The sequence below is a fragment of the Myotis myotis genome, unplaced genomic scaffold (assembly GCF_014108235.1).
Source record: "Myotis myotis isolate mMyoMyo1 unplaced genomic scaffold, mMyoMyo1.p scaffold_m19_p_18, whole genome shotgun sequence".
Lineage (NCBI taxonomy): Eukaryota > Metazoa > Chordata > Mammalia > Chiroptera > Vespertilionidae > Myotis > Myotis myotis.
Genome location: NW_023416322.1, coordinates 42070123 through 42095445, shown reverse-complemented (window position 1 = coordinate 42095445; position 25323 = coordinate 42070123). Strand labels below are relative to the sequence as shown.

At 51.3% G+C, this 25323-nt stretch overlaps 1 protein-coding gene across 1 annotated transcript in view; it reads right to left on the bottom strand.

Moving 5' to 3' along the window:
* DPYD (dihydropyrimidine dehydrogenase) overlaps positions 1-25323 on the bottom strand; it is a 351367-nt gene that overhangs the window by 87137 nt on the left and 238907 nt on the right. Inside the window, exon 15 of the mRNA XM_036344651.1 lies at positions 1031-1099. Within this exon, the coding sequence (XP_036200544.1) occupies positions 1031-1099 (69 nt within the window). The remainder of the gene's footprint in view (positions 1-1030; positions 1100-25323) is intronic.

Genomic DNA, 25323 nt, shown 5'->3' with positions numbered 1-25323 from the left:
TTCAGCCCCTGAGTCCCAGAAGTAATTTCCCCTCACAGTTTTGAGATGTCCAAATAAACTGCACAATCCACATTTCTGAATATGATGTAGAGTCATTAGTTCATAAGTGGGGTCAGATTTACTCTCCTATCTGAGCGGTTTCCAGAAACCCCAGCTAAATCTGTCTCGAGTATCTTTCAACATAGCGTATAATGTTAACTACGTATTTTTTTTTTTTTTTTTTTCTGTTTAAAACACAAATCTGAGCCCGGCCGGCGTAGCTTAGTGGTCGAGCGTTGACCTATGAACCAGGAGGTCATGGTTCGATTTCTGGTCAGGGCACATGCCCGGGTTGCAGCCTCCATCCCCAGTAGGGGGCGTGCAGGAGGCAGGTGATCCACGATTCTCTCTCATTGTTGATGTTTCTATCTCCCTCTCCCTTTCTCTCTGAAATCATAAAAACATATTTAAAGAAATAAAATTAAAACAAATCTGAGCCCGTGGGGAGTTGTTCGCGTTTGGGCAGGCGTCCCTGACAGTACAGAAACCCCGCTCACCGGTGCCCGCTCAGGAGCGCCGGTCCCACCATGCCAGGCCTGTCCGTATTCACACGCGAATGGTACTGAACGGGACCTTTTACATTTTAAGTATTCGAGGGTTTTGTATTCACAGTTTCTTCCCGCACTGTCACACCAGCTTGCCTGAAGGCGAGGTAAGAGCCAGTGTGCCTCTTCAGGGTGGCCTTATGTTTTATCATGACATCCATCCTCTATAGGTTTTGCTTTCTATGCAAATCAAGAGGAAATGGATTCAAAGGAGAAAGGGTTTCTAGGCAGCCTGTGAAATGCCAGGGGCCACTTTTATGGGATAGAGTCCCTTTAAATTTCCATTTCCATCCTGTTAATGAACATGATAATAGAAACTTTTTTTTTTTTTGGAGTTACCATTTTCCATTCAATTTTGCTGTCATGGGGTTCTTTTCCACGGAGGCTCTTTATTTACAGCTGATAAAAATAGCAGAGAAGAAATAGAAGAGAGAGGACTGCGTTACCTCGGCCATGCTGGCGAGCTCCATCCAGTCGTTCCTGTTGTAGCTGCACATGATGCTCGCGATGAGGACCTTCAGAAAGAGGAGAGAACACGGTTCAGATACGACTGCACACACCAGGGCACATGGTCTTCACATGTGCGTGTGCTCAATGGTAAAGTACAAGGTGAGGTTACTTGTGCACCCGTTGAAAGACAAACCATTCAATAACACAGATTCTAAGTGCAGCAAAGGATGAGATTTGGGACTTGCGCCTTGTACTAGAGACTTCCTCATTTATGTTTTTAATCCTGACCTGCGGGGATGTTTTAGAGAAAGGCAAAGGGGGAGAGGGGCAGGGGGGAGATGCGGGGGAAGAGAGAGAGAGATATGTATGAGAGAAGCATCGACTGGTTGCCTCCTGCACATGCCCCCTCCCACCCCCCTGCCCCGGGATCGATCCCCCAACCTGAGCATGTGCCCTGACCGGGTATCAAACCAGCAATCTTTCCGTGCACAGGACAATGCTCCACCAACTGAGCCACGTGGGCCGGGGCCCTCCGTTGTCTTTGAAGACTTGAACACATGACTTCACTTTTCTGACCCTCGGCATTCTCATTTTTAAGAGGAAACAATACTGACTTTGCCAACCCCTGAAGGCGGTCGAGGGGATTACATATATTTGTGTGAGGGGAAGGGCTGTCTAAATTATGCAGCGACATGCAAGTGTTTATTAATAGCATCGCTGACACAGCGGAAGGCTTCCAGGTCTGGGAAAGACACTACTTGGCGCCCCTTGGCCGAGTTTATTCTGCATCACCTCGAAACACGCCGCCCAGTGGAGGCCTGCCGCCGCCGAGGGTGTAAGGCAAGAGAAGTGTCACGGATTTGGTGACACAGGACCCCCTTTACAAGAAGGATGTCAGGGACATGGGGCCAGGAGTCGGCCGGGACCCGACGGCCTGCACAGGACAGGAAGAGGTGAGAGGAGTGACCCCCAAATCTCTCCGAAGGGTCCGGGGGTCTGTTCACCGAGAAATGAGGCAGCAGACGGTGGGTGGTGGGGCCATCCTTCCAAACGTTTAAAGAATGACAATTCTCGGTCCAATTAGTTTTTATAATCACATTAGAGGCCCGGTGCTGCACCGGTGGGGGCCTCGGTCGGGCCTGCGGGGATCAGGCTGAAACCGGCTCTCCAACATCCCCCAAGGGGTCCCAGATTGCAAGAGGCAGTTCTCAGGTGATGCACCCTGGAATCAGGCTCCCTCCTCTCTGTTTCCGGGGTGCGTCACCCGAGAACCGCAGCTGCCAAGTCACTACAGCTCGGCAGCTACTGCATTGAGTGTCTTCCCCCTTGTGGGCAGTGTGCGTCATAGCTACCGGTCGGATGGTTGAATGGTCGCTCAGGCCTTTATATATATAGGTTTCTTTCTGGAGTAAATAGAATGATTTTTTAAAAAAAAATTTGAATTACAAGAAAGCTTGCAGATCAGAAATGAAGGTGAAGAACATAGAATTTCCAATGGGTCACAGGCAGGCGACCTCATCAACCTCCCATTTTCTCCGAGCCTGGGCCTCGTACAGGCAGTGGCGGTTCGGGAACTCGCTGGGAGCTGCCCTGGAAACCCATCCAACAGCTCCACCTCGAGACAACCTACATTTTTAAGTAAGAAAAGCTGCCAGGTGACAAAGGTGAATACCTGTCAGCTACCTGTGGAGGGGTTAGATTTTGGCAAACAACCAAATCATTGCTAACACCACTGGGATTATATCAAGAAGGAAAAAACCCCATATGAGCCAAGTGATTTTCAAAGACATTTAAACTCAGAAAATCTGTTTATTAACCCTTTGCGGTCGAATTAAATTTGGACATGGGTGTCGTACTGGTCGGAATTAATTTCCATGGAAAGAGCAGTGATACATAACATGCAAGATTATGAAGGATCAACAAGATTTATTAATTCTTTTTTGGAACTATGTCACTACTAGTAGAATCACTACAAACGTTATCACTTTCTACGTCAGAGTCGGCACTCAAGGGGCCAAAATAAAACTCTTCATCGTTACTTTCAGATTCGCAGTGCACTTCTTTCGGTAACTTTCTTTTTGCCATTTTGGAGTATTATTTTGAAATATCTTAACAAGCGAGAATGTCTAATTACAGTTAAACGTAATTTGTAAAGCTTTATTTGAAATTCTGCGAAGTATCTCTGAAGCTTGTCGATTTCTTCGCTCTCAAAAGGCGACTGACTCGCCACGGTGTTTTGCATGGCGAGTGTGGAACGACCGCGTTTGTTTATATTGAGTTTCGATAGCTCCGATTTGTCGGGGCAGTGTTTTGGTCCGTGACAAGGTCGCTTAGACACTTAAGAGCTTTCAGAGAAATTACGAACTGATACATGAATGAACAGAGTTAAGATTCATACGGTTCCTTGCTGAGAGCAGAAATACGACCAGACGGTAAAAAAGCTTTGCTGGCTGAGAGTAGACAAACGCCCGCAAAGGGTTAAATATTCATTAATTGTGCAACATGCATATTTCACAGGGTTTTGTACCTAAATACAAGTAAATTGAAAGTGGGATTGGCACAGTTTTCCTGAAACGTAGACACGGAGACTCGGGCATTAAATGTCAAGCCCAGCCCAGCCGGCGGGGCTCAGTGGTTGAGCATCAACCTATGAACTAGGAGGTTACGGTTCGAGTCTCGGTCAGGGCACAGGCCCAGGTTGCAGGCTTGATCCCCAGTGGGGGGTGTGCAGGAGGCAGCCAATCCATGATTCTCATCATTGATGTTTCTCTCTCTCTCTCTCCCCTTTCCTCTCTCTAAAATCAACATATATATATATACAGTCAAGCTCACACGCTCTTCAGATCTCATGTGGCCATTGCTGACTTCATGTTTGCAAAGGGGAATGTGTTCTGAAAGCTGTCATTTTGTAATCCTTTATCTGGGGAGCCATGAATGCCTTGCTTATCCAAGTCTTCCGAACACAGAAACATCACATGAAAGTGAGACAATACGCGCATTTCCCATAGAAAATCAGACCTATTTTCCACCAGATCTGGGGCGGGGGGGGGCACCACTATGGGCTCTACAGCAGTAGCTGGGTTTCCCCTGCCTTGGCCCCTTCGCAAGGCACTGTTCTCCCCATTTGTGCGCCCGCCCCAGGGACCCTGGCAAACAGGCAGAAACCCCTCAGCCTCCGCTCTCCTCAGCATCCGCCTTCGCCTGCGGCTTCCAGAAGCCCCTCCCGGGAGCCCTGGAGCTGCCTCTCCCTGCGTCTCCTGCGTTCTCTTTCCCCCCGGGGCTCGTCCACCCGTGGCCACGTGGGACCTGGGGTGTCCGGGGGGCTGTGCATGATGCTCTGTGAGTGTCGCTTCCTACACGTTCTTTCTTTAAAATATATTTTTATTGATTTTGGAGAAGAAGGGTGTGACTGGACCCCAAGCCGGGGCTCTTCTGACCCACGCTCTGCAGGAGACACAAGCACTTCCGTGCACCTGTCTCTCTGTCCACCGGGCAGTGAGTCAGCCATCGCCCCCTCCCCAGAGCCACCTCCTTCGGCGCCCCCTGGAGACAGGTCCCCGGGGGGAAGGTGCTGAGTGAGAGGCAGGTGGGTGAAGAAATGAAAGCCTCACCTCCTCTGCTCGCCGCCTCCTCTCCGTCAGCCCCCCCCTTTCCCTCGCCATGGTCAGCCCTTGGGCACCTGGGTGCCTGGGCCACCTCCTCCTCCATTGAGCTGCCATGTCTGCCCAACGGGCGACCTTGGTCAAGGGCACAGAGACACGCCGCTCAGGGCTCTGCTTTCCAGGACAAGGACGAATGCACCCCCACTAGCAAAGCACTCGCCGCCGCCTGGATGCCGGTAAGTGGCTCCCTTCCCTGGATGCGCTGCTCACACTCGGGAGTCAGCCTCAAGGCTCCCCGCATTCCGTAAACATCTTAGGGTTCGCTCCGCATCCCCAATGTCAGCTCCAAAGCTTCCTTCTCGGAAGCCTGGCAGAGTGATTTACGGCGGAAATGGTGACAGGACCTTTTCCGAAGCGACTGGAACCTTTCCGGTCTACACTTCACGCGGCCTGATGGATGCGCTGGCATTTGGTCCTGATTGGCATGCCATAACAATAAAATGGTGCACAACACAGCCCTGCTAAACTCACATTACCTGGCAAATGAAGAGACTCACAAGGCAATGTACCCTAATTAAACTCAAGAAATGGTATTCAAGCCATACTTACAGGCTTCTAATGTAACACAAATGCACTAATATTTACAATGCATGCAAAGGTGCACACCTCGTTAAACATACAGGGGGGGAAACCAACAGATTTCTTTGTTCCATTAGTCATTTCATGAAAGCTTCCCAATATGCATATTAGCTATTTCAACTGCGACAGACAACGCATTGGTCTATAATCAATGCATTGGCGATTCTGATTCAAAGCAAACACTGAAGGTCCTTCTCAGAGTTTAAAATTTGATGTGTTTTTTTTTTCTTCACAAAAACATACTGAAATTTTGCAAACAGGAAAGTATAGTTTTCCTCTTCAATGTTCCTTTTCTCTCACTGTTCACACTTCCGGGCTTCTCATGAATGCACAGATGTTAATATCGATGCTGTTTTGAAGGAATAACAATGAGGTGTTTGCTGGGTAACCTTCTCTCTCTCATCTCCCACATATAATTACATGATCACCGAAACTTTCCCAATAGGAGAAAAGCAGTTTTTCAAAAAGAAGTGACTGCATGGCTGGGGTTTGCAGTCCTCTAAATTAAGGGGAGATACACATTTTTCTTACGAGGTAACGTTTTCCAATTTGGAAGTCTGGTTTGAAAACAAATCTATAAGCATATGCTCGTCTTGGGGAGTACTGAAGACAGGTGTGCACCCTTACGAGTGGGAGAGAGGTCTAAGGCTGCAATTCTGGGTCATCAAATGCTTCTGTTCTGATAACTCCTCCAAAAAGCACTGTAAACACCACAGCCCTGATTGTTTTAATTACTTAAAATAAGGCAAAGTAAGCCTCCAGAATCATTTGATTTAAAGGACAAATTTTAGTCCAGACCCTTCTGAATTATTTACAAACACCTCCAATTATTTGATCATTTTTTAAAAATATGTTTTTATTGATTTCAGAGAAGAAGGGAGAAACAACAATGAGGAGAGATCATAGATCGGCTGCCTCCTGCACGCCTCCTACTGGGATTGAGCCCGCGACCCTGGCAGGTGCCCTTGACCGGAACTGAACTGTGACCTCCTACCTGGTTCATAGGTTGACCCTCAACCACAGAGCCCCGCCGGCCAGGCCGACTGTTCTATCATTTAACGCAGGTGAGGCGGGGTACCCTCCCTCCCGCACCACACGCATCGGCAGAGGAGATGCCGTAAAAGCCCGGGATGGGGACCTGAGCCTCAGGTGCAGCCCGGGCCCCCACCTGTCTCATCAGTCCTCCTCACGCATTTTCCCGTGGTGACGGTGAGCGCTATTCAGCGAATAGGTTTCCCATATGCTGCCGTTTTCCACAACCAAGAACAAAAGCCCAACGGTCCCAGGCCTTGTGTTTGGAACAGAAAGCATAAAAGCAAAACAAAAAGCCTCTTCCATTTTTACTGAACAAAAGAGCGAAGGCAGATTGCGAAGACCGAGTGGACGCCTCTTCGCCAAGCTGCTCTTCCTGGAGACGGAGTTCCAGGAGGGACGGACCGCTGGGGAGGAAGGAGGAAGAAGTGGCCTAGACCCAGCCTCCACCCGGCCCCTCTCCTGCCCGGAAACAGCCACAGTGCAGCCTCCAGGGTTTCCTCCAGCGGCCTCTGGGCATCAGGGCTTCCTGCTGCTTCTTTAGGAAACAGTCACAACATGGCATGTGATTTTCTTTCCCTCCTTCAAGAGCCTCGCAGGCAGGCCTTCTGAAACGGCTGAGCAACCCTCTCCTTTTTTTCCGTCTATCCTAACCTGTTGCAGTATTGTCTTTCAGTAGAAACTACTTAGCCAAACTAGAAAGATTTACTATACTTGCGAAATGTACAAAATTATCCCCTAAATTATTTATGTAAATAACAAAAACATATAAGTAAAGCATACACAGATACTATATATACATGTACTAGTACACTTTCAATCAACTATGCCAATACTCTATAATGAAACAGCCACTTATGAACCCAAAACACTCAGCCAAACCCAAACACACACACGAAATTCTATCAACTGGAAGAAAAGCACCCTTGTATGCAAACTGAGCCTTAAATTTCTGTCCCACCCAGGCACAGTCCTTCTCTTCAAGCTGCAATCAGTCTTTCTCTCCGTTGGTGACCAGCCTTGGTTGCACACACACAGAAATGTCCGGTAGAGGACTCACTGCATTAAAATACCACAGTCGGTCAGCTGGAAGGGCTGTGGCGCAGGATACACGGGACGTTATTCCACCGATGCTTACGGTCGCTGAGAAATGCCAGGAAAAAGTCACCCGGGCAAAGAGCGGCACGTTCCACCTGTCACAGAGCATGGCCGGGACTGACGCCCACTTCCTGGTGCGCTGTCCGCGATGTGCATCCGAGGGAGGCCGCGGGAAGACGGACTTGGCTTTTCCGACCAGCGGCTCCAGGCACTATCCTCTAAACCAGCAGTCGCCAACCTTTCGGACCTCATGGGCCACCAGTGGTCCGCGGACCACCGCTTGGCGACCACCGCCCTAATACTCCGCCCCTCCGCTCCTCACTCCCACGCGTCTGTCTGTGGAAGAAGGTTCAGTCTCCACTGACGTGCTGTAGCTGTGACATTCCTAAGAGCCGAGATTCTCCAGGAGCGAAGAACTGTGATCCCCAACCTCCATCTCACCAGACAGCAGAATCGTGTCGGCCCATGGTTTCTTTTAAACAAAGCCAAACAGAGTAAGCAAAGCAGTCTTTAAATACCCGATTTTCATTCCATTTTGTTATGCTGTATTCAATTTTTTTCAATATTGAAATAAAATATGCTGCTTATTAAAAGCCACCTGGAACATCCAATCCCATTCGACAGGGGTGTTAGCCATCACAACCCCTGCCCTGTCTCCGGGAAGCAGGGGGATGGTCTTGCCATCCATGCACTAGGGGGCCCGGGAGTAAACGATGCCGCCCGCTGACACTGGGGCCGCCATCTCTCCGGGAAATCCCCGGGTGAGAACTGTCCATCTGCACGGACACGGACATATCACACACACTCCCGGCAGTCCCGCGTCTTCTCTTTCTGGGACTCCTTAATAAGAAGATTCCCTCTCTGAAAGGACGAGCTATGCAGAATATCTTGACATTACCGATTTCCAATCCCTTTACTTTAAAGCAGTGGTTCTCAACCTTCTGGCCCTTTAAATAAATACAGTTCCTTATGTTGTGACCCAACCATAACATTATTTTCGTTGCTACTTCATAATTGTAATGTTGGTACTGTTATGAATCGTCATGTAAATATCTGATCTGCAGGATGGTCTTAGGCGACTCCTGTGAAAGGGTCGTTCAACCGCCAAAGGGGTCGCGACCCACAGGTTGAGAACCTCTGCTTTAAAGGAATATTTCATGGAAGGTGGGGGGGTCAATCATTGAGCCATTTCCCTTCTCCTCTGTTTTTCCTTGAGCATACCCTGCACGGAAATGTGTGTCTGAGGTTTTAGATGAGTGAAGTGTTAATAATTACGCAGGGACCAGGAAAGTAGATCCAAAATATTGACTTAGCTGTTTGCTGGGGCTCGCTTTCCGCAAAATACAATTTGCCTTTGTTGTTTTGCATTAAAATTGCCTTTGGTTCTCCTTCTCATGGATATAAAGTGATTCCTTCTATGAAAAGTGTCATACATGTTCCCAGGAGAAAACAGGACAAGGAAAGTAGAAATGATCAAATATGTCCATCAAACGTGCAGTAGCAGAAAAAGTCTTCTCAGTGCACAAGTGCGCCGCCAGGACCGCGGGAAGCCCGGGGTCAGGCGGGTGCTGTCAACTCCCGGCTGCTCCGGCGCCCCGGCTGCTGGTGAAAATTAAGTCGCGCTAACAGACACAGGTGTCAGTCGGAGCCAAGGAGCACGACAGCCTCAACGCGTGAGGACTGAAAAGGAAGCACGGATACCGATGAGAGGGAAGCAATTCCAGAGGGAAGTAGGGGCTGTCGGAAAGGCTACGGAAACTTCCGACGCATCTTGCCCTCCGCCCCCGCCCCCGCCCCCCACGGTGGTATTTCCGAGGGAAGCTAAGGCCACCTTGCCCTGGGCGGTCCCACCTGCTGCCCAAATGGCTTCCCGCACCCCAGCCAGACACCCCAGGCACCAGAAACGCTGTGCCCCAAACCCGAGGCATCATCTCCTCCCCAAACCCCGTCTCCTGCTGCGCTGTCTCCTGCCCATGGAGCCGTGCAACGGAGAACTGGGGACCGGCCGTAACCGCACTTCCCTGTGCCCAGGCCCCACCCTTGCTCCCTGCAGTTGCCATTTCTGGCCACACCAGCCCCTGCCCGATGGTGGCGCTCTCGCCCCTTCCACGCCCACCACGCGAGTCCAGCTCCTTCCGGCGGGTCACCCGCCCTGGGCCTGTCTGTGGACCCGGCACCTGACAGTGGCGTCAGGTACGTGACGACTTTAACTCTCACAACAATTTGAGGAGCTGGGCGCCACGCTCTCCCGGGTAAAGATGTTTCTAAACTTGGACGGCAGGTTCGCTAACGGAAACAGTTTAGAAAAACTGCAGCCTCGGAACGCCTTTCCCAAATTCGACGCCAGGCGGGCTGCTCATCGGTTAAAAACAGACGTTTCCCACCGAAGACCCCGCCAGGCGCTCTGGCCCCAGCCTGGGCCGTCATCCCAACGTCACCTCGGACCCTATTCCATCGGCCTCCATACGTGACCCGTTTCACTCTTTTTTCTTTAAACCATTAAGCAAAACCACCACACGCCTTTCTCTACACATACGCTGGAGATGGCACCCACTGCGTGCTGCTTAAGTAAGGGATTTCTGGGTCGAAGAAGACACGCCTTCAGCATTTCTCTCGTTATGGCCCAGTGGTCAGCGGAGAGGGCGCTCAGCAATAAGGCCGCTAACAGAGCGCGACATGCCCATTTCCCGCGTTCCCTGTGCTAATCGGAGCCCTGGCAGGAGGCAGATGGCGCGCTCAGTCAGACAGGTGATGGGAGTGGAGATGAATAAAGGGCTATTTACAAAGGTGTGGGCTGGCGCAGGAAAAGCAGGAGGGACCCTGGAGGATACCAGGGAGCCACTACCTGGAAGGACTGAAAGCTGGGGGGAGGGAGCCCCTCTCTCTCCTCCATCTCCCCGGTCCCCTGGGAGCCCGGGGGAAGCCAGAGGACAGGATGACGTAGATGTAGACTTAGCGATCCGGCCAACCTTCAGGTGCAGCCACTGGGCGGCGGGGCAGTGGGTCCCAGCCGCGCGGACTGTGCCGACAGAAGGGGCAGCTCTCCACGGCGGAGTCTGTGCTCAGGGCCCAGCCCGCGGCCACCTCATCCCGTGACCGCGCAGACGCCCCGCTCCCTGGTTTTGCGGTCACCCTCCCACTCTCCTTTCCAGAAAGCTGCTGCAGAGCCACTCGGGAATCTTTGCAAACGCACGTGGGGAACGTGGTGTTTTTCCCCGCATGAAATCTCGCAGGCCCGCTCCACCTCCCGGGTCAAGCTGACACTCCCGGCAGGACTCCCTGGCCCGCCATCACCAGTCCCCGTGGTCGGGGGCACCTCTCCAGCCGTCACGCCCGCGACCCCAAGTTTGCATCCAGCACTCACGGGGCACTGAGCCCGGGCAGCGCCAGGGGAGACACTGCCCACACGCACCCGGGCTCCTCCTCTGGCGGCTTCTCCCAACCACGGCCCCGTGGCAGCGGGGCACTCGCTCCTCTCACCCTCTCGGGGCATCGTGTGTGTCTCAGCTGCACACAGGTGTTCCGACCTGTCTATCGCCCCCTCCAGCTGGCTGTCTGCTCACTTTATTCCTCTCCCCTCGGTGTCCAGCTCCGACTCTCACGTCCGAGGCCCAGGGTCAGTCCTGGAGCCGTCGCTGCCCGGCTGTGTGCACTCGGCAGGCCCCTTCATGCCACGCGCCTTGGCTGGACAATGGATGCCAGCATGGGCCTCCGCTTCCGGCTACTGTGAGGGGTACGGGTTTGCATCTGCCAAGCCCTCAGCAGCACTCGATGAATGTCAGCCGTGGACGCTGTTGGCTCCGGGATGTGCACGCACCCTATCAAGCCACCGAGGGCCCTATTTCAAAGAGGCTCATGTGTGACTATCCCCAAGACCCCCCGCCCCCATTTCCCCGGAGACACGGGAAAGGGTTTGGGGTCCAACACGAACACTCTGGAGGATGCAAATCCAGGCGAAGGTTTCTGAGCAAAGAGAAGAAACAAGTGGCTCGCAAAAAGGCCCAGCCAGGAAGCGGGTGGCAGCCGTGGTCAGGGGTGGGTCCTGGCAGGGGGACCCACAGGGATGGTTTGACCAGGGATGAGCGAGGACACCCGCTAGCTGTACCTCGCTGCCCGTGGCCCGTTTTCCTGTGACTCGGGGAAGGAGTGGCACAGCCCGGGATTGTTTTTTTAAATCCTCACCTGAGGATATTTTCCCAATGATTTTTAGAGAGAGTGGAAGGGAGGGGGAGAGACACAGAGAGAGAAACTTCCATGTAAGAGAGACACATCAATTGGATGCCTCCCACACTGCCCTGACCCGGGCTGGGGATCAAGCCTGCAACCAAGGTACGTGCCCTCAACTAGAATGGAAGCCAGGACCCTTCAGGCCTTGGGCCAACGCTCTAGCCACTGAGCAAAACCGGCCAGGGCCAGCCTGGAATTCTTGATTGTATTGAGTCCATAGGTAACCATGTGGCCCTCCCACCAGCTCTCATCTGTCTGGTTCGCAGTCTGGCCCAGAGGCAGGAGGGACGATGGCGGGTGGCGCGAGAGCAGGGACTGCCTCTGTTCCCTGCCTCTCAGACCTGGCGTCATCCCGAAGGAGAGCGGACAGAATGACCTGCGTCCCTCCCGCCGGAGAGCGTGTGGAACTGGTCATGTCAGCTGTGAGCATGGCGCCGACAGTGCCCCCGGGACCCGGAGGTGTGCGGCTTGGTCCCGGAGTCTCCCTGACAGCGGGAAGAATCGGGGGGCTGGGGGGGCAGACTGAATAGGCCCATTCACCCACTGTGATTTCGGTGACAGGTCCGGCTTGCTCTCCTCTAAACCGACTCCCCAATCAGGCATCGCACACTGAAGTCACCGACCCCGTGGCCTACGGCAGCCGCCCGCCCGCCCCCCAGGATGGCGCCTTCGTCTCTTTGCTGGCAGTTTGCACAGAAAGTCTTCCTTGATGCTGATTTCAAATAATATTAATTTGGTGCTTCTCATTCAATTAGCCTCTGAATGCGACACCTCGCCAGTCAGCCCACAGAAAAGCCAGACACACAACCAGAAACACAGCTCGCTCTTGACTCCACGGTGCGCGCCTACAGGCACCTATAGACACTGGGCTGTCGGCTTGTCATCTGTGTAGAGCTTTCTTAGTATATAACAATTTCATTTGTATATAACAATTATGCCATTTATTTTTCCTGCTGAAGATGAGAAGAGACAATTCCAGTAAAATAGACAGCGAAGACAATGATATAAAACACTTCCAGGCCTATCCATAGAGCATAAAAATGATGTCTGGGAAACGCTCAATGCTTTCAATCAACAAACATGTGGAGAAGTCATCCCTAGAAGAATGGGCCCTTGGGTCCCTCCAGCCTGGCTCAGTGGTTGAGCGTCGACCTATGAACCAGGATGGTTGGATTCCCACAGTTGGATTCCCTGTCAGGGCACAGGCCTGGGTTGCGGACTTGATCCCCGGTGAGGGGCGTGCAGGAGGCAGCTGGTCCATGATTCTCTCTCATCAGGGTGGAAAGGATGCACGGTGTCTTCGTCCCGTGAGTGGAAAAGACAGCGGGAGTGGCAGTGAGACCATCCTACTGGCAAAGGGGACATGGACACGCTGCTCAGATAAGAAAGAGAACCGGGGAGTAGAAAGGAGGCCGTCCCTGCTGTGAGAGGGACCCTCTGGCCCGCGGACTGTTTCACCGGAACCACGGTAAGGACACTGGTGATTTGTTTGCAGATGTTTACAGTGAAATTCTCTATAACACGCAGTAACTCTCACAAGAATCCTTCTGTCTCCTTCCTAAGATCAATCCTAAGGACCCACCCCTTTCCAGACAGTGATGCTACTCAATGAGCTAGTGGGCCCTTGAGTATCAGATTCCAGACCCTGGTGCCCAGGGTGGACACAGCCCTTTTCCAAATGCTGCTGTACTGAAGGCTCAGTTTTTCTCAGCATTTCTTACCATATAGAAACCCAAGCAGTTAAGAGTTTCTAGACTGGCCATTGCTAGCTTCCCGCATTATCTTCTTCTTATTTATTATTGATTTTTAGAGAAGGGAAGGGAGAGAGAGAGAGACAGAAACAACGTGAGAGAAAAACATTGACTGGCTGCTGCCTCCTACAAGCCCCCTACTGGGGATTGAGCCTGGCATGTGCTCTGACTGGGAACCAAACTGGCAGCCTTTTGGTGCATGGGACACAGCCCAACCAGCTGAGTCACACCAGCCATGGAGCCACATTATCTTTATTATAATACTCGAGGCCTGATGCACGAAACTCGGGCAAGGGGCTTGGCCCTCGCAGCCCCAGCTTCATCTGGAAGGATGTCCGGAAGGTTGTTCGGCTGTCCGGTCTAATTAGCATATTATGCTTTTATTATTATACATGTTCCAAATGCCAAGCTAATCAAATCAACTTAATTTAAAATCTCCTTAGTAGTAAAAACATATAAAGGGTTAACAATAGACTCACATTTATTAAATACAAATGACACAGAGAATGAGTCTGCCTTAGAAGTTTGAGGACATGTGATGACCATGCTTAGAGTAGTGCATCATAAACAATTATTAAACTTTGGGGTGCGTTCATGAATTTGAGATTCCCAGACAATAAGTATGTGCGCATTTGACATCCGTAATTAATTTTTTATGAAGTATAGATTAAAGTCAGCAGGATAATTGGATGTTACCACAATATTTCAACTCAAGGAAACAAATGCAAAATATCTGGGGTCCTCCTTACAATAATGTCAGACAACAGAACATTAAGCTGATTTCTTTAATAAATGGATGATTTCCCTGCTTGGAACCTCTCGTTAGAACACATTGGGGAAATCAAGCTATTGCATTGTAGCACGAGAATCCTATAAAAGCAACAATTATCAAAGTAGATGGTAAAGTTATTGTGTTGTCTGATTAATTAAATATTAGCCAGGAACAGTCTATGGCTAACCCTCTAAAGATATCAAAAAGGAAGGGGAAAACCAGGCATTTGTAGCCTCCTCAAATACAACTTTTTGAGAAGGCTAATCTCCGGTAAAGGTGCAGTTCTCTGACTCCCGAGGAAAATGGAGAAGAGACACCCAAGGGTGTCTCTTTAGAAACAAATGTCTATGACTAGTCAGGTTTCATACATGGCTGTGCTCCCACTTTACAGATAAACGTCAGTAAAATATATCTGACTTTTTACAAAACAGACATCGCCCAGGTATGTTAGCTATGGGTGTTGCACACAAAAAATATTCACTGCATTCTTGTAGATAGTTTTCATCATCTTTTCAAAATTAAAACAAAAGCATTCATTGAGGCGAGTGATTATTGAGTGTAAGCTGGTAAGGGAGGGCTGTAGAGTCAGGAGTGGGCTACGAGATGGAGAGAAGACAGGGGAATGAAGGGGAACTGGGCCCAGTGGTGGGGACGGAGAAGGTGTGGGCTCAGCTAACAGGACATCAGCTCCCAGAGGCAGCACAGTTCTCTGGGAAACCTAGTCAGACATGATGGCCAAGTAGCCAGAGGGTAAAATGTGAAGACTAGGTAACAAGACCATCACCGTTGACGTTAAAGTTGCCTAAGATGATGGCAGATAGGAATGGAAAGTTGGATATATGCTCAGGCACTCATGAAGGCTTGGGGGGAGAGGGAGGAGAAGAGCAGGGGATGGGAGCAAGGACCAGGGGGCTGCAGGACAGGGAGAGCATGGCTGCACTTCATGGACAGGGGCCCCGGGAGCCACTGGATGCACCCACTGACCTCGGGACAGAGGTTCGGATGTGCGTGGGGCCGGTGGAGCGCCAGCAGGAGAATGGGGGAAAGTGGCCTCTTTGGAGAGAGTCTTGAAGATGCCACCCTCAGAGACACTTTCCGGAAGGCCAAGAGGGAGATGCAGGAGCCCAGGAACACACTGGGGTGGTCGGGAGGTGTCCAGAGGTTTCAGGGGGAGAGCAAACAGAAGGCAGGTGCTCTCAACAATGAGAGCGCATCACTGACCGGCTGCCTCCTGCCCGCCCCACACGGGATCGAGCCCGCAGCCCGGGCATGTGGCCTCACCGGGAATCGAAACCCGGGCCCTTCAGTCCACAGGCCGGCGCTCTATCCATTGAGCCACACCGGCTAGGGCCCTGGTGACAACTTATTAGAGGGAATTAACCTCCAGCAACAACGGAGGGCTCTGCGTAACGGAGAGGAGCTAACAGCAGGTGTCACTGTGTCGGCCACTGGGACTATTCTGAATTTTTCTTGTATGTATGATGTTCCTGTGAATTCCCACGGCCTGAGAGAGTCCGGACCCGAGGTGATGGAAGGTGTCCTCTCCTCCGCAGCATTTACTACTGGAATCACTTGTGCTGATCCTGCGCTATTTCATGTTTCATCCTCAAATACGTTTTTTGGGGAAAATTCCTATCGACAACCACTGACTCGGGCGCGATGGCGCATAAGGAAAGGCAGAGCCGAGGAGGTGTCCTTTCTGTGTTTTTGACGTTCGTTACCTATTTGTGGGTATATCCACCCAAAAGCTCAGCTTCCTGAATGGGACATCCTGAGAATTCGACAGAAATGTCCTTGTTAATCCCCCCTCGTCCCCCGATTATTCTCTCAAGGCCGTCACAGACCTGCTCCTCTCTCGGCTCAGCCCCGGGACCGAGCCTGCGTAGTGCCCGGGGCTGCAGAGGTCATCGCATACCAGCCGCGAGGCCACACTCCCGTGGGCTGTTCTCGGAAAGTGCTGAGAAGGCATCACCCCGGCCCCAATCACCCACAGCCGAGGTAAAGCTCTCACCGCCTTTCCGCGCCAGTGCAGCGTGACCCGCCGGCTGGGAAAACGGGCGCGGCCTGTCCCCGCGTTACTTTCACAGAACAAGGCAAAGCTTTCTCCTCCGATGAGGCAGAGAGAAAACAGCCCTCTCCGAAAATGTACCTCTGTCTCAAAAAGATGTTCCCCAGAAACGGATATTAATCTTGCCCCTTTGCCCACCCAGCCAACGGTCAAAGGCCCCCAGAATACGGAACGTCTCAGGCATTTTCTACGCGGCGCCCGTCAAGCCATTTCATCGCCCGGGACTCCGATGGCACAGGGAATAGCAGACCGAATGCGTTCACCTCTGCGATGGTCTCACATGTTTTCTGAGGATGAGCTGCCACAGGCTTCTCGTATGTGCGATTCCAAACGGCCCAGAAAGAGGGCGGAGCATTTACGGCCAGTAAACAGGGAAACGCATCCTCTGCTGCCCCTCCGCACCCACGGCAACAAATGCTACCTGCTCCGCGGGAGGCGTAGGTTACAAAAGTGAGACACCGTGACTCATCCACTGTCAGAAGTGGAGCACCCGCAGGGCCGGGGTAACACCACCCAACCTCCTTCTCTACAGACCAGACTGTGACCTGCCCAAGGTCATATTGTTGGCGACAAACTGGGAGACTGTAGTTCTCCTGGCCCCCTGGCTCAGTATTTATTCATGAATTCCCTCAAGTCCATGATTTCCCCCCCATTCCCATCCACCCCTTCCTCCAACCAAACTGCAGCCTTCCTGTTCAGTCAGTCACTTGACATTATTTTAAAAAGGTCCTTCTTCAGATTCTAAATACACACACACACACACACACACACACACACACACGAAAAAATTCAAAAAGTGAATAGTCAACAAATATGCCAGATGCTGTGGAATAAAACAAACAAGCCGGACGCAGTGGAGGTTGGGGGCCCCTTAGTGACAAGCGAGGAGCGAGCCCAGACCGAAGCCCCACCCACCAGCCAGGAAATGGCCCTAAAAGCAGGATGAGAACAGCAGCTACTGACACCCCAACAGCCACGAAGGCTCTCAGCAACATGCTCACATCTCTTACACAAATCAACGATTCATCCCACTTGAAAATGAACATGTTGTTCAAAGTTCACCAAGTCCTCAAACGCATTCTTTTTGAGTACGTAGGTGTCTTTGAGTTTGTTCTTGGGAACAGCAGCAAAGAAGGTTTCTCTGCAAGAGGTGCATGTGGTTATGATTAAACTGCCTTATGAATGGGGATTGAAAAGGTGACTTATTTTGCTAACAGGTACTGGGTAAATAGGGTATTAAGAGTTGTAAAGCAATGAGAAAATTTTACAGGGGTGCAAATGACATCGACATATTGCTCAGCAAGAATTTTAAGAGCTTAAGCAGTAAAATTTTTAGAAGTAAACATTAGATATAAATTTGGAAATTATGTAGGTTGATGCTGGCTCACAAGACAATAATTTTGGTAAAATTAATACAAATAAATGATCCTGTAGCCTTCATAACTGTACAGAGAAATGTTAAATGTTTAGCTCAAATTATGAACTGCTATAACATAATATACATCTTGGTGAATCTGAGTTAATAAGGAAAATACAATTGTACTATGTATATGATTGGGAAAATTTGTATGCTTTATAAGGTTTCTTTCACATGATTTGATTTTATATTATACCTAAAAATGTGTATGCTTCTTAAATTTTAGTAAAACAACAATATATTGGTAGAAATTTTCTTATATAAGAAGTAAATGTAGCATCTATTTGTCTGCCTTAATCCTAAATATAAAGCAATATCTATTGTTATGGTCTGTGATTTATTTTTTCCTTTTTCTTAATATATGTGTTTTTTTTTTATTGATTTCAGAGAGGAAGAAAGAGGGAGAGAGAGAAACATCAATGATGAGAGAATCATGGACCGGCTGCCTCCTGCACGCCCCACACTGGGGACCGAGCCTGCACCCTGGGCCTGTGCCCTGACCGGGAATGGAATCCTGACCTCCTGTCATAGGTCGAGGCTCAACCACTGAGCCACCTGGCCAAGCTCTTTTTCCTTTTTCTTCCGGTTGCTTTGCGTGTCGTTGAGGTCGGAGCACGCGGAGGTAGAGGCTGTTACAGTAACTGTGCCGAGTTCTGGGGTTCGGTCTCCGGCTGGGACACCTGCCAGCACCTGATCTTGGTATCTTGGTTGGCTGCTTCTTCATTTCTGGGTGCGTCTGTCAAGCGAGGACACTGTGATGGGCGCTCGCGGCACAGGCGTCTGCTGCTCAGCCCGGCAGCTGGCCCAGGCCGGGGCGGCGGGGCCCGGGGAGCTGAGTCGTCGGGGATGATGCCGCTCTGACTCACAGTGCTGGCCACGCCGGTGCTCAGGCTGCGTGTCTGGGCGGCCGCCCGGGGCTCCGTGGAGGGCCTCGCTTGGGGGTGGGAGGTCTGCAATAACCGCCAGCGTCTGTGTCGGCAGGAAGGCTGAGTAACTGTGGACAACTGGGCTGCCAGTTTGCACAACACCGGGACCCATGTCCCTGCCCTCCACTCATCTGGTAGCAAACAAGCAGCCTGAGCCGCGTGAGGCTGGGTGGCTGACGATGGGACTCCTCTCTGGCATCCGAGGGTGCGGTCCAGTCAGGGCCGTGGGACGCTACCAGGGGGCGGCTGTTCTCTTCCTCTCCCCGATTTCCTCGAAGGGACGGTGGGGAGCAAACCTCGGTGCGATCGGAGCTCACAGAGGCGGAGGAGTCCGCAGCTCGAGCTGTGAGCAGATCAGCCGGGGAGAGTCCGGAGGTGGCCCATCTGCTCCGTGGACTCAGCCCTCGCTGACTGGACGGACCCGGCCTCTGTCTCTGAGACTCAGCCGACACGGCCAAGGGAACGCGGGTTCTTAAATCAGAATAACAGTGTGAACACGGGATCCTGATAGCTGCCTTAGAGAGACCTTCTGTGGCAGCGGTCGCCAGCCTTGCGGGCCTCACTGACCACCAGGGGTCTGCGGACCACCGACAGGCGACCGCTGCTCCAACGGTTTCCTATGGCACGTGTCCTTATGTCCACGAAGGGCTGATTTTCACAGCTTATTGAAAACCTTAACCGATGTCCACGCCCATGACATTAACATGATGCCATGATGTATATGAAGGAGGAGCGGTAGGAGCGGCCGGGCCCGGGCATGGCCCTGTGAGCACCACCAGACCACGGTCTGCAGGGAGCACAGACCTCTGTGCAGACGATCCCAGGCCGGAGGGAAACAGGCCTCGACGGAGAAGTCCTCCCCAGACGTCCGGTTCCTCTCACCAAGATTCTCCTTTACACCAACACACCATCCTGTGTCTTCACACACGGCCTAGCGTGTGTGACTCAAAACCATGGAGAACGTAGGAAAAGTGAAGCTGATGGCGTTAGAGAGGAACAAAGAAAGAGAAATAATACATAGCGGAACAGGCTTAGGAGTTTTTGCCAGATTCTTGGGAGAGATCTGATAAAACAGGGCCTCAGAAATGACCCCTAGCCCAGCCAGCCAGGCTCAGTGGCTGAGGGTCAACCTATGAACCAGAACGTCACGGTTCGATTCCCCGTCAAGGGCACAGGCCCGGGTTGCGGGCTCAACCCCCAGTGGGGGGCGTGCAGGAGGCAGCCGATCTATGATTCTCTCTCATCATTGATGTTTCTAGCTCTCTCTCCTTCTCCCTTCCTCTCTGAAATCAATAATAAAATATTAAAAAAATAAAAATATAATCTGCAGGTTATCTGACTGGTGCTGGTGGTTCGGGTGGGAATGGTAATCTCTCCGGCTTGCTCCACCTGATTCAGAACCTGGAGTTTAAGGTCACACTCTAACCGCACGGCGTCTATCCTGGCGTGAGTTCGCATCAGGGAGGTCTTGAAAGGGGTCAAGCAGAGATGAGGCAAAACCCTGAGTCATAACACATGACACAAAACCCCGAGTTGAACGGCAGGTATGCGAGCGTATGCAGATTATCGAGGGGCAATGACAGTCTGGGTAGCGGCAACTGTTACTGCTGTGTAGTGTGCCATATCCCTTATTGGGCTGGTTTCTACGCTGTTTGCAATAATCCATTAAAAAACGCATCGGACACACAGGGTTTGTTTTGAGTTTGTAAACGTTCATTTCCCACCCCCGACCGTATAACCCTAGAGCCATAACTAAATTTACAGTTTAAGCTAAATCTAGCACAAAACGGTTCCTGATCATCTCTAATCCTGGAGGTTTTAAAGGATACTTGATAAAAAAAAAATTAAAATGCAAAAAACAGCACAAAGGTAATTACATTATTTATCACGGAAAGACCAGTCAACCTGGTCACGATCCTAACTCCGGCGTGAATGAAATATTACACAGGTTTTTCTTTGGGGTGATCGAGTATATAGGCCAGAAGCCCCCCAAAGAAGCTGTATTCCTAAAGTTAACTCAGTCCTTATTAACGCTCTAGGCATCTTACCAACCGGAAAGGTGAAATATTCACCTGAAAAATGACTGCAGTGCTAAGTTCTTTCTTTGCTTCATGTGCACAATGGATAATTAATTCAAGAGAAAAACATCTCAGAGGGTGAAGGAAAAAATTGCCAACAGTGACGTTCGAGGGAGCTAGACACATGCTATTGAGGCCAAGCCCAGGGAAGCACCGTCCTTCCTGCCCTAGTTCCAGCCCCGTCCCGATGAGCTGGATGGAGCTCATTTTCCAGTCAGTGAGTTATCTGGGTCTCGGGCTCTTCTCTCCCCTCTGGCTGACTACCTCTCGCTTCTCTGCTCAGCAGCACTCCCACCAGAAGGGCGAGGACATCAGGCGAAAGGAAAAAGGGAGCCACCCACGGGCATTTCTAAGTACTCTGAAGCTTGAATTAATTTTTTTCTTTTCCTTTTTAAAAATATATATTTTTACTGATTTCAGAGAGAGGAAAGGAAGGGGAAGGGAGACATAGAAACATCAATGATGGGAGAGAATCACTGCCTCCTGCACACCCCCTACTGGGGATCGCGCCTGAAACCTAGACATGTGCCCTGACTGGGAATCAAACCTGGGACCCGCCAGTCCATAGGCCGATGCTCTGTCCACTGAGCCAAACCGGCCAGGGCTATTTGTGACGTTTTAACAAAGTTTGTTTGCCTAGTGATTCAGTTCGTCACCCGTGCCTGAGACCAATCTTTCAGATGGTTTGTAGGTAATGAGGTCATATTTGTGGGTCACAAATACAGCCTTAAATGCTGCTTAAACTGAATCAATTACACAACCATAAATGGTGCTTGAGAAAGGAAAGGGGTTATTACAGTACACAAACACAAACCTTTAAAACAGTACTATTAAGTATTTATTAAAAAAAACCCCAACAATCTTAAAGAACAAAGAGAATGATTTCAAGTAAATGTCTTAGAAGACCTAAGGGGAAAATGTGAAATTAGTTTCTTGTGAAAAATAAATCCCAGGCACAGCGCCTGCACGGCACAATGTGAAAGAATAAAACGCCTACTGGCTAAAAACAGAAGCAGGGGCGGGGTGGGGGGTGGGGAAGGTGGTTGTTATCAACAAGCCAAACCCCCCGCCCCCAAACCCCAAACCCAACAAAAAGTAAAACAGTATAGGTAGTCTGGAAAAAGCTAATACAATACATGCAACTGTGGGATATTATGTTAAATAGCCATCTTTATACGACCTTCTACTTCTGAGCCTCATAAAATAGCGGTGCTTACTTCTAAGATTGTTTTCAAATGACCAAGTTAAAGGGGCCTTTCAGGATGAAAAGGATTCATCTGAGGACGGAAGGGGGCGGAGGCGGAGGAGGAGGCTGTACCCCAGCCTCTCTCTCTCCTGGTTCCCCTCATCCTCTCGGGCGAGAATGCACCGGAGTGGGGTTCTCCACCAACAGATCCTCACGGGAGGGCCACGCCACCAGACTGAGAGAAAAGGGGCCACTGAACGAGCCCCTTTCCACGCCCGAGGGCGAACTTTGTTTTCACTGGTGACAGGGTCAGGCCAGGGAGCAAACCTACGACCCACGAGCAGCTCCCGCTGCCGCGCTCCTGAGCCAGTTTATAAAACAGGAGGCGAAACGCTATGCGCCCTCGCGGACTCTCACTCTCAAACCCGGGGGCGAGGCTGGGACCCCCGAGGCAGCCGGCAAGTCCCAGCGCCAGGGGCTGGGGAAAGCGTGCGGCAGGCAGTTCATGCCGGGGCCGGGCCTATCGGAAAAGCTCAGGAGGGTCTGCTTCAGGCCTTTCCTTTGCCGAGTGACACGGGACGAAGCTTTTTCCTCTCTCAGGAAGCAGCAGCTGACACATCCCCGCATTCCTGTGGTTTCTTAGCACCGCATCAGGTCATGTGTCACCTCCGGTGGCTTTCCGTGGCCCCGTTGCCACGTGAGTGAGGTCAGCCCGGCTGACGCGTCTCGTGGCTGAGCATCGACCGATGAACCAGGAGGTCACAACCCGGGCACGTGCCCTGACCTGGAATTGAACCGTGACCTCCTGGCTGAGATGACGCCCCACCAACTGAGCCACCTCAGCCAGGGCTCTCCTCTGTTTTCTTTAAGAAATGTTACACTTTCAGGTTTTTCATTTCGGTCTGTGCCTGTTATTTTGTATTAATTTTTACACACTGGCTAAGATGTGCACCAACATTTAATTCTGGGGCACGTGGGCATCCAATTTTACTAGCGTTATTAGTTGAAAAGACCACACCTATTTTGTTCACTGTATTTCCTTTGTCAAAAATGAAATTATTCATGCAACCGACTGCCTTTGCGGCTGTTCTCTGGACTCATTCCGCTTCATCAATCCGGTCTCCTGTCTGTCTGTATGCCGACACCAACCACATCGCCGTGGTTACAAATAAGTCGCGAAGTCAGAAACGCTGAAGACTTTCTACTCGGTTCCTTTTGAAGTGAGTCCTGTGAGTCCTTTGCGTGTTCACACGAACTTCAGAATCGACTTGTTCAACAAATGCTACCCAACCACCGTGCCGATGTTTCGGTTGGGATGCACATCATCTTTGGATCAGTCTGAGGGATACCTGCCCCCCAACAACAGAACCCCCATTTCTTTAGTCTCGAATTCCTGTCAGCAGTAGATGGTGGATCCCAGGGCCCCTGTCTTCCAGTTCTTTGTCGGACGGGTCCGTTTGATGCTTTTGCTGCTCTTGGTACCTTGACAGAATACGATGCATTTATTTCCCTCTCCAGCTGTCTATGGCTGTGTATTAAAAAAGCACAAACGACCTTCCTAAGCTGAGCCTGCGTCTTGCAACCTTGGTCCGCTCATTTATTATTTAAAATGATCCGCCGCCGGCCAAGGCCAGGAGGAGGCGAGCTGGGCACTGGCCTGGCGTGCAGGGTGGCGGGGAGGACAGGAAAGTGAGCCGTCGAGACAAGCGGCGCTCTAATGCCACCTCTTACAAAGCCAAACGGGAGAGCAACAAGCCCGTAGGCTGGAGGCCTCCTGCAAAGAAGTGGTTTTTCCTGGTACAAGCAGGTTTCTACCTAAACCATGTGTGGGGGGACACCTCCACGTCTTCCTAGCAGCTGCCTAGCTCTTCTTTCTTTCCAGTCTCTGACTGAACAGGGTAGCGACTCGGACCCGGTGGGGAACGGAAGTGGCAAAGCCACCTGTTTCTCTCAGGAGGCAGCCCGCCAGTCTCTGACCCTTCCCTGCAGTGGCTGCTGTGGGCTGATGCTGGTCCTCAGGTTCAGGAGCGGCCTTTGTATTTTCAGCTCTCTGAGATCGCTTCGACATTAGGGAGAGATCTTCGGATTTCTTTCCATGTCCTTCTTTTTGTTTGGCTTATGGAGATGAGGATATAGTTTATGTTGTTGGTGTTATGAATACGTAGCTTGTAATTTACACAGTTACATTGTATCTATTTTTTATTATTTTCTTATTTTTACGCATCAAAACATTTTTCAGACAAAGGCTTGTAGGCTTCACCCGGTGCCTAGGGCGTCTGGTGAGGACTCTGTTCAGAAGCTACTGGTGGGAACAGCGCCTCCTGGCGTCCTGACGAAGAACGACGTCTCATGCCAAGGGCAGACCACCCAGTGATGAGCAGAGAGGGGACCCACAGGGGGGGGGGGGAGGGCGCTGTCCCAGCAGCACATCTACATGCCCGCTGTCCCCCTTCGTTAATTCCTCTAACAAAGCCCACCCCGCTCCCTGTCTGCACCAGCTGAGGCCGGCTGAGCCCCCATCTCGTGCTGAACTCTGGCCTCAGCCCCCACACAGGATGGAGATGTCAGTCTTTGCTCGCTAACTCCGCGCATTCGGACAAAATGCAGCATGCATTTTATTGTCTTTGGGGTGGGGGGAGGGTAACATTTTCTTTCCAAGCCTAAAGTAGATGATTTCTAAGGCTTCTGCAGGGAGAATAAAGGATGCACTTAACGTTGATTCTTGGAAGCCCTAATTATACAGTACGTCTCCTCATAAGCTTTGCCAAATTGCAGCTTGGGAACAAAAAAGAATGCTCTTCGTTAGTAATAAATTGTCACCACAAGGATCACTGTGCCAAGTCGAATTCACAGGGAAAGAAAAGGCAACCTTGAGAGGCGAGCAGCAGGCTGGCCGGGTGCAGGCTGCGGGGCGGCCCGCCCAGCGCCCTCAGGGTCTCGACGCCTCTCCCCACCTTCCAGCTGAGCCCTGGGTCCCGGTCCTCCTCTCGGCAGCAGAGGTCCCGGCCCAGGGCGTCAGCAGACCTCCGCGCCCCCAGCACCCTCTTCTTCCTAAAGGTCAGCCTTGCTCAGCCCTGGCCACAGGGGGTGGCTTTCCCCAGTCCCTGTCATTAAAGGTGCTGCGCGCGGTGGAGAATGAGGTGGGAAAACCGCAGTGCGAGTGATAATTAAACGAGAAAAAGGAGGGCTCCCCGCTCTCGGGCAGCTCCTGGCCTTTGTCATCAGAGTGATTCGGAGGCGGTGGGGGCCGTGCGCCCTCAGCCCTCAGCCCCGGGCTGCGTCCAGTGCACACAGGCCACTCGCCCGGGTCCGAATGGGAATGCCATCGTTAAATGTTAAAATGCCGTCTTTTATATGGGGAGTGAGAATGTTACAAATTAGCCCTGAGAACACATCGAGAGAATACGGAGCACCATGGAAATGGCCAGAGAACTGGAAACGAGAAAAGCACGCGCTGTTTTCTCAGGAGAGAAGGCATCGGGAGAAGAAAACC